Genomic DNA, 22,084 nt, shown 5'->3' on the forward strand with positions numbered 1-22,084 from the left:
ACCGACCGACACCGATACCTCTCCTCAGTGCAGCACTCCATGAAGAATGTGCTGCCACTCCCCAAGAAACTTTCCAGCACCTGATTGAACGTATGCCTGCGAGAGTGGAAGCTGTCAGCAAGGCTAAGGGTGAGCCAACACATTATTGAATTCCAGCATTACCGATGGAGTGCGCCACGAACTTGTAATCATTTTCAGCCAGATGATACTTTTGATCACATAGTGTAACAAATCAATGACACATCCCACGAAGGAATAAATAAATGAACTTGATATAAGCAACCAAAGAAGTGAGTCTTAATAACTTTGTAACTTGTGAGACCAGGTATTGCTTAATTGTGGATTTTATGCAGGAAATAACGCCAGATTGTGATGTGGGAGCTGTTAAACTAAAAATTAGTTATTTGAAATGCCTATATCAAGGAATACAATAAGAGTCTAAAATGCTGGAAGAGGGGAGTTTCTGCAGATGATATTTACATGCCAGCTGTTGGTTATATTTTGCCATTGCAGACATCATTTTCGTCTCTGAGTGTCATTTCTGTGATAAATGTGTTTGTTTCCCCTGATTTATCCGTGTGCGAAATCTATTTTCGGATCCACCATTTGGGTTTCGTCTTCCTTGTATTTAACTCCTGTCACAGCACTAAGGCCAGACCTGTAGTTTAAAATTCATACCACCCCATATGGTTTCAGCTGACACCATACTGAAAGCTGTGGAACTAAGTAGGATTTGTTGCGCCCTGTGTTAAGCGTAGCTCACGATGCCACTACACGAAGCCACAAGTTGTAGCGCCAAATTATATGCGTGTGTGAACCTAGCTTTACTGACATATTGAATTGTAACAAATCATTGGTTAAAAGGTTCCGGCATATATAGTTTTCACATAATATATAGTAATGTGTTCCTAATGTAAATATCCTGAAATTTTATGTTCATCGTGTCTTTTTAGTGTTATATGTACATATTTAGAAAATAAACATGTTCAAAGGTGAATAAACTCTAGTGTTTTCTATAAGGACTTTTTCTCGGCTAAATTTAACAGATTTCTAAATATCGACGTCGTTGGAATATTGTGTCAAACAGTGAGTCTAACGAACAGACTTTATAGGCATCAACACATTTTCACATGCGTGCTGATTGTCGCCGGTGGGCTGACGCCACTAGGAAGCATACGTTAAAACCTGATTACTTCCGATCGAACAGATGTAACAGAAGGCTGCGCTATGAGGAAGGCGGTGCACAAATGCACAATAAATATTGTGAAACATGGCATCATGTGTTGAACGGGAGGATGACATTTCGTGTCTCCGTCAGCAGCTTACAGTTGCCAGAAATGAAATTAATAATTTAAGGTAACAAGTTTACTGTGCTGTATGCTATTATAGGTCCTTTTTATTTTGTTTATGCACGTAACAGGTCGTCATTTCAGCGAAAGAATGAATTGCGCCGGTAATCACTGTCAGTTCTTGTATTTGCAGCGCTATTATTTGTTGTCATGCTATTAATTTGCTGATTCCACGAAGCAGAGGCACTTTAGGTAAATGCAAGAAGCTCTTGACGTATTTCAATAATTAGATAACTCAACGCATTGTTGTATAGCGTAAGTTATGTTTACGAAAGCGCAGTGTTTTTACGGCGGACAGCTCACGGCAGGCAAGGAAACTAACGTCATTGGCAACACACCGCTTTAATGAAATGTCAGCGGAAATTGCCCTCTCCACAGTTTAATATTATTTTCATCAATAGTAATAGTAATTTTGTGAACTGTTGTTAACATTGACATTGCATTCAATAATTGATATGAGACTCAATTATTGATATGAGACTTTTGTTTCATGCTAGCATACGGTCCTGTTTTATTGTTTTGTTTGGCACGTTGATTGTAACTTGTCACGATGTTTTCATGTTACATTGTTCATATGATATTTTTGAATGAAGTGTAGAAATATATAGGCTAAAAAAAGTGAGGTGGCAGAAGAAATGTTTTGCCACAAAATACCTATTGGCTACAAGGTATGTCTTATGGTTTGCCGTTATTAATGCTGATTGATGTGAAATAATTATACATTGCGAGAAATCGTCTCTCTTATTATCATATAATGCACTTGCCATACTGACACCAGTAAAGATCCATGGTTATGCGCAGTCTGGCACTGCAGAAGTAAGTTGATACGGAATGGAAGAATTGTTCGACTCAAGACTAAGCATTAAATTACAGGTTTCCTGTTGAAACAAAAATTGTAACTCCAATGGACTTGTGTAGGCCTGCATGATTTGAAAAAGTAGTTCCTTAATTGTAAACTTAATATAGTCATTGACACAAGTAATAAAAGAACAAATTAGGGTTGAAGATTGCTTGTTACTTAGTGATTATAGATGGGTAAACTGAGACACATAACTGTTTTGAAACAAATGAATCAGTACAATGTAATGTTTTGAAACACTGTTTCTAAACAGTGAAACAGTTCATGTTTCGTAATAGTGTAGGTATTCTTGAGTGTCTACTGTATAAATATTGTCATAAAAATACAAATGAGGTATGAGAGCACTAATCACATCTCAGAAAGTATGAAACTTCCACTTAGGCGTCTTTGCAGTTCTGTATTTCCTGTAGCAAATGCGCTGCTTTCGTGTTGTGTGACTTCCATACTTTCCAATTGGCCGAGGACATATTTCATATGTTTGACATAAGAGATTTTTCCAAGCTGCTTCCCTGTATTCTAGTGCCTAATTTTGATAGGTTTTATGAGTGATAATTGTATGTGCTCTTGAAAAGGCATATCATGAGAGATAATTTATTGAGATAACATTCTGGAAAGCGAGGCACTGAATTAACATTTATGAGTGTGCCTCTCACACTTTTCTTACTCACAGTTAAAGTTTCCATTGTTTGTCACACAGAGCAGGATGCAAAGTGACTGATGAACACAGATCAAAACATTACCATAACAGACTGGAGCATATAGTGCAATGGTCAAGTATGGCAGTTTTTCATCAAATATTCACAAGTTAGCTGGATACATCTCAGATATGTACACCATGTTAAAACATTTCAAGGTAACTGAAATGCAGAGATCAGTATGTTTCCTGGAAGTATAAAATCCGGACTCAAATTTGAAACAATTTATACAGTGTAATGCCTTTGTGATACCTGTATCATGGCAGACATGGCTATGTGCCACTTACAGTTCTTGCTAGAGAAGTTAGTTTGAGGTTAAGGTTTGTGGAATTCCCTCAAGTACACACAGCTAGCAGTTTTGTTATCGTTTCATTATAAAATTCCCCAGGAAATCAGAGATGAAGTTAAGTTGCTGTTGAAATGCTATTTGTATCACAGTATCTGAACACCAACAACAAAAGTATCAAAGTACCAATTTTGATTTGCCTGAGAATTATTTATGATGTATCAAGATGCCTATCGTGTAATAACCAACATAGTACATTTACAAAAATAAACACACAAACATATACATACGTAAATAAGATACTTATTCTCAAACACATAAATAAATAACATACTCAAAAAAGTTAAACTCACTGAATGGTGAGCAAAAATGTGTCCTCAGTGTGCAACAAATTTGGAAAAAAATGTTCGGGAAAGGTAGCTACATGTAGGATTTTGTGGGCTAAACAAAATACAGTCAAATACAAATTCAGTGCACATTGTCCAGAGAAGAACAAACAGAGAACTTTTATTATTTTGAGTGCAAATAGTTTTTTTTTTTTTTAATTTATTGTTTTTCTTTTTTATAAAACACTGATCATGCGAAAAAAGTGGGAGTAGGATTTTGCATGATCAGTGTTTTTGAAATCCATGCTGGTTGACATTGAGTAGGTCATTCTGTTAAAGATAACTGATTATGTTTGAGCTCAGAATATGGTCTAAGATTCAACAACAAATCGATGTCAAGGATAATGGTCATTAGTTTTGTGGATCACTCCTGCTACCCTTCTTTTAGACAGGAGTGATGATGTGAGCCTGTTTTCAAGAACGGGGCACATTTTTTTTCTGTTTGAGGGATCTATGATAGGTAATAGGTAAGAGGGGGAATATAATCTGACAGGGATTCTATTGGGTGCAGGACCTTTGTTTAATTTAAATGATTTCAGCTGTTTCTCAATGCGACTGACACGAATACTCATTTCATTCATTTTTTAGTGGTATGAGCATCAATTGGGGCAATTCTCATGTGTTTTCCTTTGTAAAGGAGCATTTGAAAATGGTGCTAAGCATTTCAGCTTTTGCTGTCTATCTTCAGTTTCAGTCCCTATCTCATTCACTAGGAGCTGGACACTAACTTTGATGCCACTAACAGCCTTTACATAAGACCAGAATTTCTTTGGGTTCTGTGAAAGATCACTTGACAGTATTCTGCTACAGTAGTCACTGAAGACGTCACACATTGCTTTCTTGACAACCAAGCGTGTTTCATTCAGCACCTCTCTATCTCTAGTCCTATGCTTTATACACCAGTCTCTGTTTCTTTAGAAATTTCTTTACAGTGGTCATTATGAACTCTTCCACTGGGTATGGAACATATATTTCTTTCTGCTTGTTTTAGTTGTCTTTGGTACTTTGGTAATCAATGTTGCCACAACTGTGTCAGGGTCACCGATACCAGTTTCGATGTGGAGATCCTCAAAGAGGTCAGGCCTTTTTGTTACCATTAGATCCTCCAATATATTTCCATCGTGAGTAAAGTTCCTAACTATCAGTTTTGGCAGTTTCCAGAGAAGACATCTAGTAAAGTTTCACAGGATGTCTTATCATGCCCACCGCTAGCAAAACTGTAATTTTATCAATTAATTGTTGGATGGTTAAAATCTCCACCGATGATTACAGTATGATTGGGGAACTGAGGTTTTCTCTGAAGTTTTTGGTTACATTAGGAGAGGAGTCTGGTGGACAGTAGAAGGATCCAATTATCATTTTATGCCCCCCACCGATACTGACCCTTGCCCAAGGAATGTCACATGCAATCTCTACCTGAGTGGATTTGAGTTTCTTGTTACTATGACAAATATGCCTCCTCCATTTTCCATTTGCCTGTCTTTTCGATATACCTGTAAATTTTCCCCAAAAATCTCACTGCTATCCATTTCCAGCTTCAACCAGTTTTCTGTACCTAGTATTTAATGAGCTTCACTGCTTTTTATGAGTGCTTCAAATTCTGACACTTCGTTGCGAATGCTTCAGCAATTTACTAATAGGATTTTGATGCTCTCACCTGCGGGAGGCATTTCTTTCCATCTTAACGCTGATACCTCTGGGTTTCCTACAGTATCGTTATCTGAATTGGACAGAGAGCTGCTTAATCTAATGAAACCTTGTGTGCACCCCCACGCAATCTACTTGAGTAGCAGCCCGCGATGTATGGTGCACATGTGACTCATTTAAGGGGACCCTACAGTTCTCAACAGTATGTCACAAGTCCAGGAAGTCACTGCCAAGTTTTATCACTGAACCTTCAAAGGCTCTGGTTCAGTCCTTCCACTTGACTCAGAACAATCAGTTCTGGGAACAATGCCGCAAATTGTGAGCTTCGTCGCAACTCGATGCGCAGCACTAGTCTTCTCAACCTTCTCTGCCCACCTCTGGAATGACCCAAGTATGAACCCAGACAACAGGCATCATTCACTCCAATGTGTGCCACACTCTGCAGTTGGTTGCACCCTGTTCCCTCAATGTCTCTGGACTAGCCATTTCAACATGTTGAATGAAGCCCACAGGTATACACACTGAGTGTTTGCAGATATGATTTCATTGTACGTTGATGCTGAACAGAGAGATTAGGATAAAACATTGCCCATTGTGACATTAACATACAACATAATGAAACAAGCACTGCAGGGTTCACACTGTTCTTTCTGCTGTTGTGAGGCTGTAAGGACAATGGATACACTGCACATGTTTCAGCCAGATGATACTCAGCCTGACTATGTGAAACACCTCACCACCAGGACTGAAGAAGCAAGGCAACTGACTCACGTATGGACTCTGGATGTCCACAAAAAAAGACTGAGAGCATTATAGCCCCAAGCTCTGGCCAGTGAGATACAGTCCAGGACACTGCATATGGATTTGTACACATGTGTGAAAGGTGAGAGTATTGGAGAAGTTACTAAGGCGCTACATTGGTCTGTATCATAACCATTGTTGCTTGTCGGGTTGTCACCTATGATGTCGAGGATTCTGATCCACAAAGTTTTGATGAAAAGACCTGCCTTCAATGTTCCTCACAGTATTGAGGATATAACGTGACCGTAATGCTAGGATCTGTCATGCTGCCATACAAACGACCGTTGACAAGATCTAGAACCAGGGTTCCACAGTTGCCTCCACTGAGAATATCTGAAACAGTGGACCGCTATTTCTCTGTGAACTGTGGTACATCCAGTGTGGCATAGTGGTTAGTGTTGCTAGTTGACGTGCTAGTTCAAACCTGACCACTAGAAATTATTTGTTATTTAGTATCTGCCATTTCTGGAAGGTTCTTGAAATATTTCATGTTTGTATATTCTGGATCGTTTGGTGTTTGTATAAATTGCTGACCTCTCCCTCCAGAAATCCACTTCTTTTCTGGGTGACATTAGTATTCATAATAAATATGCTTCCACTGCTAAGTATGGTATTTCATTTATGACCCTGCTTTTAGTTTTGTGCTTGAGTGTGGTTACGATGTGACATTATGCTATAAGATGAGTCTGCAGTGAGTGGTTTCAGTCAAGTAGTTGAACATGCCAATGTGACTAAATTTCTTGAGCTGTGGAGAGAGTACACATTGCAGTGGAATTTTCACAGAGATAAACTGCTAAACAAATTAAGCAGCCTGTGGTTAATGTCTTTAGGGTGCTCAATGAAAGGTGTGACATGACTACCAGGAAATGACTTAGCTTTGTTCAACTTTATCAACTCCCATGATTCTTTCTGCATTCATAAAAGATTGATCATAGAGAAAACAATACAAGACTTCATGGATGTAATCCTGGCAGAGCTAGACAAGTACTATTATCCTGTTGGTATATTGTGTGATTTTGTCACAAAGCCTTTGATTGTGTAGGTCATAAAATTATAGTTAGCAAATTAAAGTGTTGTGGCATTAATGGTACTCCTCTTGTACAGATGGCGGATGACAGAAACTAACCTCAGAAAGAGAAACATAATGTGTGGAGTACCTAAAGTATTGGTACATGGCCTGCTCTTGTGTCCTAACCTACATAAATCCATTGATTTTAATAAAGGTTGGTTCAAAACTATAATAGTTGAGAATTATTCAAGTGTAGTAATCAAGTGTCCAAACACAACCTTAGTAAACGCAGATCTGATTATAGCTGTAGCTGCCTACGGGTGGTTCACAGTTAAGTTTGTCTTAATCTCATAAAGACTCATATTACACCGAAGTGACAAATCATGTAATACCTCTGAATGTGTGTCAAGCCTCCATTTGCTCTGCATATTGCAACAGCTCGATGTGGCATGGGCTCAACAAGTCATTGGAAGCCCCCTGCATAAATATCGGGCCATACTGCCTGTATAGCCGCCCATAATTGCAAAAGTGTTGTTGGTGCAGGATTTTCCCTCTTTCCTGATGAGGCAACAGTTTGTTGCGAAAGCTTGAATTTTGTGTGTGTGTTTGTGTTTGTTTGTGTGTCTATCGACCTGCCAGCGCTTTCGTTCGGTAAGTCACATCACCTTTGTTTTTAGATATATTTTTCCCACGTGGAATGTTTCCCTATATATATATATATATATATATATATATATACTGGCGTTCTACGGATCGGAGCGTGGAATGTCAGATCTCTTAATCGGGCAGGTAGGCTAGAAAATTTAAAAAGGGAAATGGATAGGTTAAAGTTAGATATAGTGGGAATTAGTGAAGTTCGGTGGCAGGAGGAACAAGACTTTTGGTCAGGTGAGTACAGGGTTATAAATACAAAATCAAATAGGGGTAATGCAGGAGTAGGTTTAATAATGAATAAAAAAATAGGAGTGCGGGTTAGCTACTACAAACAGCATAGTGAACGCATTGTTGTGGCCAAGATAGACACAAAGCCCATGCCTACTACAGTAGTACAAGTTTATATGCCAACTAGCTCTGCGGATGATGAAGAAATAGATGAAATGTATGACGAGATAAAAGAAATTATTCAGGTAGTGAAGGGAGACGAAACTTTAATAGTCATGGGTGACTGGAATTCGTCATTAGGAAAAGGGAGAGAAGGAAACATAGTAGGTGAATATGGATTGAGGGGAAGAAATGAAAGAGGAAGCCGCCTTGTAGAATTTTGCACAGAGCATAACTTAATCATAGTTAACACTTGGTTCAAGAATCATAAAAGAAGGTTGTATACCTGGAAGAATCCTGGAGATACTAAAAGGTATCAGATAGATTATATAATGGTAAGACAGAGATTTAGGAACCAGGTTTTAAATTGTAAGACATTTCCAGGGGCAGATGTGGATTCTGACCACAATCTATTGGTTATGAACTGCAGATTGAAACTGAAGAAACTGCAAAAAAGTGGGAATCTAAGGAGATGGGACCTGGATAAACTGAAAGAACCTGAGGTTGTAGAGAGTTTTAGGGAGAGCATAAGGGAACAATTGACAGGAATTGGGGAAAGAAATACAGTAGAAGAAGAATGGGTAGCTCTGAGAGATGAAGTAGTGAAGGCAGCAGACGATCAAGTAGGTAAAAAGGCGAGGGCTAATAGAAATCCTTGGGTAACAGAAGAAATATTGAATTTAATTGATGAAAGGAGAAAATATAAAAATGCAGTAGATGAAGCAGGCAAAAAGGAATACAAACGTCTCAAAAATGAGATCGACAGGAAGTGTAAAATGGCTAAGCAGGGATGGTTAGAGGACAAATGTAAGGATGTAGAGGCTTATCTCACTAGGGGCAAGATAGATACTGCCTACAGGAAAATTAAAGAGACCTTTGGTGAGAAGAGAACCACTTGTATGAATATCAAGAGCTCAGATGGCAACCCAATTCTAAGCAAAGAAGGGAAGGCAGAAATCTGGAAGGAGTATATAGAGGGTTTATACAAGGGCGATGTACTTGAGGACAATATTATGGAAATGGAAGAGGGTGTAGATGAAGACGAAATGGGAGATAAGATACTGCGTGAAGAGTTTGACAGAGCACTGAAAGACCTGAGTCGAAACAAGGCCCCGGGAGTAGACAACATTCCATTAGAACTACTGATGGCCTTGGGAGAGCCAGTCATGACAAAACTCTACCATCTGGTGAGCAAGATGTATGAGACAGGCGAAATACCCTCAGACTTCAAGAAGAAAATAATAATTCCAATCCCAAAGAAAGCAGGTGTTGACAGATGTGAAAATTACCGAACTATCAGTTTAATAAGTCACAGCTGCAAAATACTAACGCGAATTCTTTACAGACGAATGGAAAAACTGGTAGAAGCGGTACTCGGGGAGGATCAGTTTGGATTCCGTAGAAATGTTGGAACACGTGAGGCAATACTAACCTTACGACTTATCTTAAAAGAAAGATTAAGAAAAGGCAAACCTACATTTCTAGCATTTGTAGACTTAGAGAAAGCTTTTGACAATGTTAACTGGAATACTCTCTTTCAAATTCTGAAGGTGGCATCTTTAAATATGTCTGCTTGTGTCTGTATGTGTTGGTGGATATGGGTGTGTGTGCGAGTGTATACCTGTCCTTTTTTCCCCCTAAGGTAAGTCTTTCCGCTCCCGGGATTGGAATGACTCCTTACCCTCTCCCTTAAAACCCACTTCCTTTCGTCTTTCCCTCTCCTTCCCTCTTTCCTGATGAGGCAACAGTTTGTTGCGAAAGCTTGAATTTTGTGTGTATGTTTGTGTTTGTTTGTGTGTCTATCGACCTGCCAGCGCTTTCGTTCGGTAAGTCACCTCATCTTTGTTTTTATATATAATTTTTCCCACGTGGAATGTTTCCCTCTATTATATAGAGGGAAACATTCCATGTGGGAAAAATATATCAAAAAACAAAGATGATGTAACTTACCAAACGATAGCGTTGACATGTTGATAGATGCACGAACACACACACACAAAATTCAAGCTTTCGCAACCAACGGTTGCTTCGTCAGGAAAGAGGGAAGGAGAGGGAAAGACGAAAGGATGTGGGTTTTAAGGGAGAGAGTCATTCCAATCCCAGGAGCGGAAAGACTTACCTTGGGGGGGGGGGGGGAAGGACAGGTATACACGCTCGCACACACACACACACACACACACACACACACACACACACACACACACACACACACCTGCGCATATACAGACGCAAGCAGACATTTGTAAAGGCCACCTTTACAAATGTCTGCTTGTGTGTGTGTGTGTGTGTGTGTGTGTGTGTGTGTGTGTGTGGTTGCGAAAGCTTGAATTTTGTGTGTGTGTGTGTTTGAATGTGTGTCTATCAACATGCCAATGCTTTCGTTTGGTAAGTTACATCATCTTTGTTTTTAGATATATTTTTCCCCCAACACATTTTTTTACTGGCTACCACTTGGTTTGCTACCTGTCAGACATTTTATGTTATTGGGCAAATGATCGAAAATTTTTGTTGCTGTATATCGAATTCCTTTCTGAGCCACGGGCAGCTATAACAACAGGTAATAAAGGTCATTTGCTCCTCCAGTGTTTTAGGTATGTGCATCACCGGTCTTCTCAAATTGTGATGGATTATTTATAATGAATTTTATTAGCAAATATATGTATTGTGACAACACAATTAAAGTGCATAACTCCTTGAAGAGGTACCTGACTATTTGTTGTACAGAACTGAATGTAGCGAGCTTTTTAAAAATGTAGGGAGAGACCATTTTCAGAGAACTGCATAATAATTCTTTGGAAAATATCATTTACCAACTCTTCTGTTGCTTTCTCTCAAATGGAATTTCTTATAAGACTTGTACTGTCAATGAAAAACACCAATGTTACTTGTTGAATTTTAAGTAGAAGTTCATTCACATATATAAAGATAGAAGTGGGCCCAAAATCGAACCCTGTGGGACACCATTTGTGATCCCCCCCCACCCCCAGGTCACTATAATTGTCTAATTATCCAAATTATTCAGCACAGCTCTTTGCATTCTGTTTGTTAAGTATGATTCAAACAAGGTGTGTGTGAAGCCATCAGTTTCATTAAACTTGAGTTTTTTAAAGAGAGTATTGTGATCAACACAATCAAACACCTTTGGGAAAATCACAAAAATACAAAATGGTGATATATTGTTAATTAAGACTTGTACTATTTGGTGATGAATGTATAAATAGCAGTCTCAGTCAAGCAACCCTTCTGGGAATCCAAACTGTGATGTGCTAAGTAAATTGTTTCCACTTAAGTGTGTGACTACTCTTGAGTACAATACTTTTTCGATTTTTTTTGGAAAAAGATGTCAGTAAGGAAACTGAACAATAATTGTTTAAGTCGGTCTTGTTATATTTCTTATGGAAGTGGTTTAATAATTGCATATATTAACTTGTCTCAGAATTTTGTTTGAAATAGCAGTCTTCCCGTCATGCTTCTCGCGGGGAATCTCCTTTTCTTTTCAGCTTTGCACTGGCCACACTTGGCTGACCCATGGCCGGATCCTACAGTGTGGGGATCCACCTCACTGTCAGTGTGATGCCTGTCTGACAGTGGTCCACATCTACTAGACTGCACTAAGTTGACCACCTTATGCTGAAACCTTAAACCTGCAGGCATGCTGCCTCTGGTGCTGGTGGATGACGACAGAGTGGCTGATCTAGTTTTACATTTACCAATGAATGTGTTTTTTACTTCTTTTTGTGAGCTAGGGCAACTGGCCTTGTCAGCCACTTGAGGGATTGGAGAGGTGCCCCGTCACCTGCTCCGACCCAGGGAGCCCGTGGCTGCCCTTGCTCGATGGTCCAGTCTGGCCCCTATCATTCTCACCTTTATAATTCTTCTTATTGTTTTACGCCTGTCATTGGTTACTGTCTCATCAGTGATGTTCTCTTTCCTGAGATTTTATCAACTTTTCTGTGTTGCTAGATTTTCTTGTGGTAATGGAGGGTGAGGGAACACCAGTTGGATGCAGAAGTGCAGAAGGTGTGTCTCCTACCGCATAACATGTCCTGGGGGCCTCCCCCTGCTTTCTGTATGCAGCAACTCACCAACCTTCACCCTCTTACCCCTCTCTCACTTTTACTCGCTTCTGTCTATTGTTACAGCTGGGTGCTTCAGGATTAGTGTTCTGTATTCTTGTTTGTGAGCACTCTTCCCAACTTAACGCAAATAGGATGGAGGGTCTTAATGACCTCATAGTTTGGTCCCTTTAACCCCGCCAATCCAGGCCAACCCAGTGTATCCCATATCATGAATGTGACTTAGTGGTAAATAAATAAAATAAAAATAAACAAAAATCAATTATTATTGGTTTCTCTGTCTGCAAATCAGTGTCTTTTCCTTATTTGTTAGCAGAGGTTGTACATATACACTTGACAGTTTTCTGCCGTTTTGCACTTTCCCTTTCACTGCATTGGCATTATTTGCACTTCACCTCACTAAGCACAGTATTACAGTGTGAGCACATGCAAAAAAAAAAGTTTGTTTTGACAATAACATCCAATAACAAATAAGAAAAAAATGTTAGTCGGCAGAATATGTGAACAAGAGGCAGAAACACTGTAAGTAAATTGCACAACAAGAAACACTGTTTTAATCTATAACAACCAAAATGTACAAACATACATATCCATATTTACAGAATGGCCACAGAAGATGTGTTGTAATAAAGGCAAAATATGTGTGGTATAAAATCATTTTTTAATGAATTGTTTTTAACAGCTGCTTTGGAAGATGGCCATACAAACATGTAAACAAAAATAATTGGAGGAGAGATAGTTATGCAGGTATCTATTTCTTCTTGTTATCTAGGGACAGAGGAAAAAGTTTATGAACAACGAAGAGAGATGTTGAGACAAAAGGAGAGGTAATATAAAATGTCATCTCTATCTGTATTTTTAGTCCTGTTGTATAATTCTTGACTCGTATGTACCAGACCCCCCCCCCCCTCCCCCCCACACACACATGATGACACAAAACCTCGGCATCCAAATTAACGACTTGACTGATACTATTTGAGTGCAAAATTTGAACATTTGGAAGATTTGTAATTGTATGTTTCCATTTAATTTTATAGCTTTACTTATTTTTATGTTTAATTTTCGTTTTCAGGCAGCAGATACGCTCACTGAGTATTTTACAAAGGAAGGAAGTTGACAATATTCATAATGTATTGGAAACATGGCAGTGCAGTGGTTGTAGGGAGGCGACATCACAAAGCAATGTGCCAGATGATAGCTTAACATTACACCCAATTGGTACCATCTCTACTTGGTTTCCAGCCAAAAGAGGAACACCACGACAGCCTGGTATTTGTGCAAGCAGCCGAGGGAAACTAACACTTTCTAATACAGTCTTCACAAATCCTGAACATGCCCTAGAAGGATTGGAAGAATTCTCACATATGTGGTATGTATGTCATCGAAATGCTAGAACCACTTCTGTGTGTGTGTGTGTGTGTGTGTGTGTGTGTGTGTGTGTGTGTGTGTGTGAGAGAGAGAGACATTCTGCAACAGTACATTATGCATATAATTTGCATTAAGGGGCAGCAAATCTGTAATTTTTATGTTAAGTCAGTTATTTTAGTGCACATAGACTTAATCTTTTATCAAGGAAACTAATAATATACTTACCTACAAGAGAATGTGATCCAATTTCTCGAGAAATTTTGCTCTTCACTGCCATCAACAAATCTCTTTTGTACACCATTTGGCTGATGCTGTGCATTTCCTCCCCAGTGCTTACTGCCTGAGAAGTCCAAGGCCATTCTTAAGGACTGACGTAAATGATTTTCATGTGACATTTGTTTCACCTTTGAGTGCCATACTTATAAAGGTACAGCAATGGGAACCAGGACGATGCTTTGCATGCAAATTGTTTAATGAGTCATCTAGAGATGGCCTTCTTGGAGTACTAGATTTACCAGCCTTGGTTCTGGACTAGGTGTATGTATTATTTAGTTACTGCTTGGTCTTGTATTTTGCTTGTACATTTTAAATTTCTGTAGCATCTTAACTTTTCGTTCGCACCAAAAAGTGCCAGAAATTGTGGTTGGAGGAAAACAGCTCATATAGGCAATTGCTCTATTTCTATCTGTTCCCTGGATGAGTGTTTGTAAATGTTTGTCGTCACTGTGCAGTAATTTTCTCTTTATTGCTGTGATGTTATTAAGGACAGGAAAAAATACTTTTAATTCCATGGTCAGTTTTGGTGTAATTTTTTGCATATTTCAGTGTCATTTTCTGCCAATTCTGATGAAACTTTCTGCTGATTTGGTATTAGTTTCTTATAACTTGTTTGTGAAGAACCACGTGTTCGTATTTTGATGTTTCAGATCACATTTCTTTACTTTATCCAATTCTTCCATAATACAAGTGGTAATAATTCAATAATACGCACATAATCAAATAAACTGACTATGAAAACCCTCCTTAACAACGGAAAGTTGACAAGGAACTTTAAGGTACTAAAAAACAAATATAAAATATGACATCAGCAAATGAAGGTTGGTAGACCAAAGAACATTATCCAAGGTCAACACTTTCCACACAGCTGCCCTGCGGTAGTGTGTAGCCCCCAGAATGTGTGAGTGTTTTTAACGCTCTTGTGTAAACTGGTGATGTATCTGGTGCCTTCTGGGGGGTTGTTTGCTGAGGTGAGGGCAACGCTGGGGTCGAGTGACTTGTCCGACTATAGGGTTGGTTTGAGTTCGTCAATGTGGAATCTCGGGTTTCTTGTCGTTGCGTGGGGGCAACTGATGTAAGCAAATATGACGGTTTGACCCGATCCAGTGATACCATCAGTGGCTTGCTATTGCACATTATTTGCAGTGTATATTCCCCACATTTGAGTATTTGGCAAGCTCCAGAGTATGGTGGTTGTAATGGTGGGTGCATTGTTAGCTGCAACAGGCAGAAGATGTGCTTTGTTAGTGCTGCACGTTTTAGCAATTTTGATGGAGATAAACTCGCGCTGCAGTGTTCGCCTTCAGCATACCAGCATGCCAGTCTAGAAGTGTGCAAAGAATAAGCAAAGTGAAAAATTTGTGCAATATGCACATTTGTTGATATGTAAAACCTGAACCTGGGAATTTTCCTTTGTGTGAGACCGCATCCCACGTTCAAGATCGTGTGCTGATTTGAAGTTGGAGATTTGCGTATTTTACTTTTGCATTGTTTCTGTGAAATCTTTCATTGATTGTATCAATACCTGTTTGTATTGTGATATATTTTGAATTTTCGAACATTCACGAGTGCTGCGATAAACTTGTACTATTATCGTCATTTGTAGGCTTAAACTTATCGTGCTATTTTAAAATTTTTGGGAACAGGTGGCCTATCCTTGTTCAAATAATTATTCTCTAATTTAATTGCACAATTCAGCTATATTTTCGTAAATTATCAGTACATGTGTTTTGGATACGTAATTTATTTTGTAGCAAATCAGTTTTTTGTGGCTCACAGTTTTGACAGAGAATATATCACCCATGAACTTCATTGTATATTTTCAGAAGCTACCATTGTCCTTTACATAATCTAAGAGCAATTTGTACCAAGTCGGCGTCCGAGATTTAGTTATTGCAACAGATTTTCTAACTGAATTTGCTAACAACTATAATTAACCTCAAAATGTTTTAGGAAACTAGTAATCTCGTTGCGATGTAGCTGCTTAAGTTCTTGTAGAGAATTAGCAGCTTTTTAGCTCAGCATATAAGAAGCTGGCTTAATTTAAAGTTATTTGTTCACTGCCTTATAATAAATTGCACCAGCCAAAATGCAGCACCACTGTCAATGCTTTTCTCAAACACAGGACGAGTTGGTTGACTGTGGGCGTGTCAGTGGGAGATCTATGCGTCCTGTACAGGGTGATTGGAGACAAGGGTGGACTCTGGGTGTTGTGATGATCCCCTTAACCAACAAGTTTAAGGTGCTGTCTTGCACTGAAAATGAAACTGAGCCAGTGGGACTCATGTCACCTATTTGGGGAAACCTGTTTTGTCCGGTGGCAGAAGGAGGCAAAGGCTAAAGGGTAGCGGTCTATTAATTGTCGGCAGTTTGAATGTACGACAAATGATGATACCCCTTAGGAAAATGGCAGCAAGGGGTAGAAAAGGCACTCTGTGTGTATGCCTAAGGGCCTAATTCAACATTTTGAAGAAGCTATTCCAGCAGCCATTGAGGTAACAAGGTGCAACCAGCTGCAGACTGTGGCGCATGTTGGAACAAATGATGGCTGTCGTATGCGCTCTGATGTTATTCTTGGGTCATTCCAGTGTCTGGCAGAGAAGGTTGAGAAGAATAGCCTTACACATGGAGTTTCAACTTAGCTCACAATTTGTGGCATTGTCCCTAGAACTTATCATTCAGAGACTTTGAAGGTTCAGTGACGAGCTGGGCAGTGACTTCCTGTACTTTGCCAAAGGGTAGAGAACTGTGGGATTCCCTAAATGAGTCAGGTGTGCACTACGCATCAGAGGCTGCTACTCGGGTAGCTGACTGTGTGTGGGGTACATACAATGGGTTTTTAGATTAGGCAACTCTCCATCCAATCCAGATAACGGTAGCTGTAGGAAACCCAGAAATATCAGTGTAAGGTGGAAAGAAATTCCTCCCACACGTGAGAGTTTTAAAATCCTAATGGTAAACTGCTGAAGTACTCACAACAAAGTGCCCAAGTTTGAAGCACTCATGAAAAGCAGTGAAGCCTAACAATGTAAAGTGCTCTGGTCTCCATTCTCCCAACTCACCGGAGTGCCCAGTGTACATGAAAGAAAAAAGAATTCAGGAAATAGTGAGCCTTGATTGTCTCAGCTACTTTGAGGCTCAGAAGGAATTTCACAGACTTTACCCTGTAAATGTTCTCTCTACCTTTGCTTTAGTTATGTCTTCCCCTCGTCACCCCTATCCTGCCCCCCCATCCCTTTCCTCATCCTTGGTGGCTCCTGTTCCTTTCTCTCCAGGAACCACTCCTCGTCCTCCTCGTCCTCCTCCTCCTCCTCCTCCTCCTCCTCCTCCTCCTCAGCCAGGGGAGAAGTCCTCTTCTCGCACTCCAAGGACCCCAAAGCACTCGCTCTCTGTCTGATCCCAAGTTCACTGCAACCTGTTCCCTTACTGATAATGCCTCCTCTCTCTCCAAGGGAGAAGAAGAAGCAGTGCAAGTCAAAGGATGAGGCTTCCCAGGGAGCTTTGCCCCCTCTACCCCATCTTGAATCAGACCCAGCTTTTATGGAGGTCACCCCACCCTCATTGGCGACGACCACCGACCAAGTGATGTGACCTCCCCTCAGCTTCTTTATGTCTCATCTGGACTATCACCACACGATAATCCAGTGGAATTGAAATGGATATTATTGTCACCTCCTGGAAATACGATACCTTGTTTCCTCCTACTCTTCATTGTGTCTTGCTCTTCAAGAAACACACTTTTGTGATGACCTCTCTCCAATGTTTTGTAGTATCGGGCATTGTGTCGAAACTGTGCCGGCCCCGGGATAGTGTTTGGAGGCGTCTGCACTTTATTTTGCACTGATGTCATTTGTGACTGGATCCGCCTTCATACCAATCTGGAAACAATAGCGGGTAGAGTGCAGAGGACTCTGGCAATCACCGTTTGTAATGTCTACTGCCCTCCAGGTAGGTCTCTTCCTTATGTTGAACTGTCTATCTTAATACAGCAACTCCTGCCCCCTTGTTCTTGTCCTTGGGGACTTCAGTGGACACCACCCACTGTGGAAGAGTGTCACTTCATTGGGTAGGGGTCTTCCAGTTGACCAACTTACTACAGACATTGGTCACCCCATGATGGTCTTTGAGACAGTGATCACTTTCCTGTGATTCTGTCATTCCCCTGCAGCTGCCAGGCAGACAGGCCTCCATGTTGAGCATTCCGCAGTGCCAGTTGGCCTTTATATATGCGCTTCAACACCTCTCTCTCGAATTGCATTGATGCAGTCGTGCAGGGAATCTCTGCCACTATTCTTCACGCTGCTGGACTGTTGTCCACTTATCCACAGGTTGACCAAAACCGTGGTGGACCAAGAACGTAGCAGTCGCTATCCAGGACTCCCAATGGGCGCTGCAGCAATTTAAACAACACCCTTCACAGACCAACCTCCTCGCTTTTAAGTGTCTTTGTGCTAAGGCTTGTTACCTTATTATGCAGAGTAAAAAGGAATACTGGGTGTGCTATGTTCCTCCCTGGGGACATATGGCTCTTTGTCGCAGGTTTGATCCGTGCTCTGTAGCCTTCTGGGCCACCAGCGACAGCCAACTGTCCAGGGGCTTATCCTCCAAGGTATTCTGTCTATTGATCTATTGTTTCTTGCAGAACACTTCACGGCACACTTTGCGACAGCACCTGTGTCCTCTTCCTATCCTGCTACCTTTCTCTGGCAGAAACACAGAGTTGAACCAACCACCCTCTGTTTCAACCCTCACCAAGTTGAACCCTATAATGAACCCTTCACTGAATGGGAATTCTTGCAGGCCCTTACCTCTTCAGGTGACAGCCTTAGGCCTGGATTCCATCCACAACCAGATGATGCAACAGTTCCAACACTTGGACATTACGCAGAGGCAATACCTACACAGGATCTTCAACTGCATTTGGCTCATGGGTGCCTTCCTCTCACAATGACGAGATAGTACAGTTATCCCCATCCTTAAGCCTGGGAAGAACCCAATGTCTCTCGACAGCTACCACCCAGTTAGTCTGACGAATGTACTTCGTAAACTGCTTGAGGGGATGGTTAGCTTCTGATTATGTTGGGTACTCGAACTTCAGGACCTTTTGCCCTGATCAGTGTGTCTTCCGGAAGGATGATCTCCAATTGACCATTTACTCAGATTGGAAACTGCAATCCAACAGGGTTTCACTTTAGTCAGCACCTTGTCGTGTTCTTCTGTGATCTACCTAAGGCACACGACATGGCATGGTGCCATCACATTTTACTTATCCTCCACGACTGGGGCTTTCGTGGCCCCCTCTTTATTTGTGGTTTTTTATCCCACCAGCTCTTCTGGGTTTTTGAGTTGGCACTTCACTGAGCACCCCTCAGATTCAGGAGAATGGTATCCCACAGGGGTGTGTATTGAGTGTCACATTCTTCCTTGTAGTCATCAATAGGCTTGTTACCTCTGTTGGCCCTCAGGTTACCCCGGCATTGTATTCGACGATTTTTGCATCTGATGCAGCTCCCACTCTGTAGCGTCTGTTGAACGCCGGCTCTAAGGTGCCATCTGACGGACCTCTACATGGGCTCTCTCCTATGGCTTCCAGTTTTCTCCCTCCAAAATGTGGGTTATGCATTTTTGTCGTCAACCCATAGTACACCTCGATCCAGAACTTTATTTAGGTGACCACCACCTAGATGTTGCAGCACAGTCCCGTTTCTTGGGCATTATTTTTGATAAGAAGCTGATGTGGCTGCCCCATATTTGCCTCCTGAAGACTACTTGCATGCGAAGCTTAATGCTTTCTGACGCCTGGCTCGCACATCTTGGGGTGCAGACCTTGCTACTCGAAAACCTTTTCTGTGCTCTCTGGTCTTGTTCAGACTAGATTATGGAAGCCAGGTTTATGACTCAGCAGGTCATTCCACTCTGAAAATACTTGATCCTGTTCACCATTGTGGGGTGCATCTGGCTATTGGTGCATTTCGCACTAGTTCTGTTGACAGTCTCCTCACAGAAGGTGGGATTCTCCCTCTACAAATATGAGAACCCAACTCCTGGTTTCTTAAGCTATCACCATTCGCAGATTCTCTGACCATCCTGTTTACCCTGTCCTCTTAGCAAGCGAGGGACTTCTCCCTCATGATCACCGTCCACATGTGGGAGTGCCGGTTGGAATGCGTCTGACTTCCCCCTGTCTAGATCTCCATCACCACTCACTGAAATGCTCCCTGTGTATTTCCTCTCACAGCCCCTGTTGGATGGTGCCTAGACCACAGATTAGGACCGACCTATTCAGGGTGGTCTGCTTTGCCCTTATGGTCTTCTGGTGTTTTATACATTTCATCCTTGCAGAGTTCCAGGGTGCTACCATCTCCTATACTGATGGTTCTAAGACAATAGATAAAGCGGGGTACACTTTCACGTCTTGTACTGCCTTAGAACACCATTTATTGCCGGAATCATGTAGTGTGTTTACAACAGAGCTTCTAGCCTTTACGAGGGCCCTCCATTTTGTTACTCAGACCTCCCTCCACAGTGTTTTAATATGTACTGACGCAATTAGCAGCCTGCTAGTCTCGTCTTCCTTTGATATCTGCTATCCATGACCACCTCTCCTCCCTTGGCCATGCTGCCTGCTCAGTTGTGTTTCTCTGGGTCCCAAACTATGTGGGTATCCCAGGGAATGAACTGGCTGACCGTGTAGCTAGAGAAGCTGATACTCACCCTCCATTCCCGTTCATGACTCTAGGAGCTGATATGTAGATCTATGGAAAATCTCTCTTTGCCCAAAAGTGGAATGACATCTGGTGTGCTACTGCTCTCAGTAATAAAATCCACATAATCAAGGAGCTTTGGTGCTCTTCCTTCCACTCCTCTCAGGAGGAGTCCACTGCTTTATGCCCTCTATGTATTGGTCATACCAGGCTCACCCATTGTTTCCTCCTGCATAATGAACCACCCCCACAATATGGTTGCGGAGCCAAACAGACATTATCCCACATATTGTTGGGATGTCCCCTTCTTTTGGCCCTTTGTGCTAAGTATAGTCTTTTTTAATTTTAATATTAGCAGGCAATTCACCGATGGTTGAACTGGTCCTCAGTTTCCTCTGTGGTTATTTATTGATATAGGGTTTCGCTTTACTCTTGGAGCAGGGGTAAGGTGGTTGTGGTTGAGGTCTCTCTTCATGTTTACTCAGTCTGGGACCCCATGACTGCTCCCCTGTGGAAAGACCACTCTTTTATTCCAGTTTTTAGATTTGGTTTAACCTTTTATACCTTTTACTGTCTGTGTTTTAACTTCCTTGTTTTATAGTTTGACTCCCCTTACTGGATCTTTCCACTTTCAGCGGACCCTCTTTCAACTGTGAGTAGCTTTTTAATCACAGGACTGATGACCACACTATACCCTTTCAGTTAATAAAACCCTTTCAGTTAATGTCAATCAATCAGTCTCAAAATTTTTCAAGGAAAAATACAAAAACTTATCTGGTAAACAGGAAGATATCAGGAAATTTCTCTTGGGGAAACTTATGCCGCTGGTTAAATTTTTGTAAATGGATTCTGTGGTAAATTGACCCTTTCAGCAGAATGTGTTGCTTTTTATAATTTACCAACTGTCGAACTGATAGGTGACTACGAGTGTCTGTAATTGTAAATATATTTGAAAATTGATGGGACTGGTGGTGGCCCTTGTATCGACTTGAAAGTTAACTGTCTTGCCAGCCACTGGCAGCAAAATGAGCAGTTTATCAGAGAAACTTTCCCATGTGGATGGGAAACACACAACATTAACGGCCATTTGATCTTGCAGTCACATTACCCCATCCTGTGCATTTAGTGCAATCCACCCTCTGGATTGGACATTTGTCTATAGCATGCTTCTGAAAACACTCCAGACAGGACGGGTAAGTCTGTTGCAACCTGGGCTGTTGTGAGACCCACTGTTTCCAAAGAGGGGGACACACTTGCTGTTGTTTGTGCACTGCCATGACATCACCACTGGATGCTGAATCCTCCACATGTCTGAATTCCCCCCCCCCAGGGGGTCCACAACTCTTTTGTGGATACGTGCGTAGCGAGCACGGAACCCCGAGCTAATGTGGCCTTCCTTCCTTTCCGGGCTGCATACCTTCCCTTTCTGCATCCTTCCCCATCCCCCATCTTGGCCCCCCCCCCCCCTCCCCCACCTCTGCCTCTTTCCTTCCCTTTCTCCCCCTCTGGGAATATGTTTTGTGCCTACGTCCGGAGACGGACACTCGAAACTGTAACAAATTCCTTGCTTTCTCCGCTTGCAAGTCT

The 22,084-nt window shown here is 41.2% G+C and overlaps 1 protein-coding gene across 1 annotated transcript in view; it reads left to right on the forward strand.

The window, feature by feature from the left end:
• The first annotated feature begins 1,220 nt into the window (after positions 1-1,220).
• LOC126483717 (tRNA (adenine(37)-N6)-methyltransferase) overlaps positions 1,221-22,084 on the forward strand; it is a 95,054-nt gene continuing 74,190 nt past the window's right edge. The window contains exons 1-2 of the mRNA XM_050106814.1: positions 1,221-1,356; positions 13,222-13,518. Of these exons, the coding sequence (XP_049962771.1) occupies positions 1,271-1,356; positions 13,222-13,518 (383 nt within the window). The 5' untranslated portion in view covers positions 1,221-1,270. The remainder of the gene's footprint in view (positions 1,357-13,221; positions 13,519-22,084) is intronic.

Source organism: Schistocerca serialis, chromosome 6, assembly GCF_023864345.2.
Source record: "Schistocerca serialis cubense isolate TAMUIC-IGC-003099 chromosome 6, iqSchSeri2.2, whole genome shotgun sequence".
Lineage (NCBI taxonomy): Eukaryota > Metazoa > Arthropoda > Insecta > Orthoptera > Acrididae > Schistocerca > Schistocerca serialis.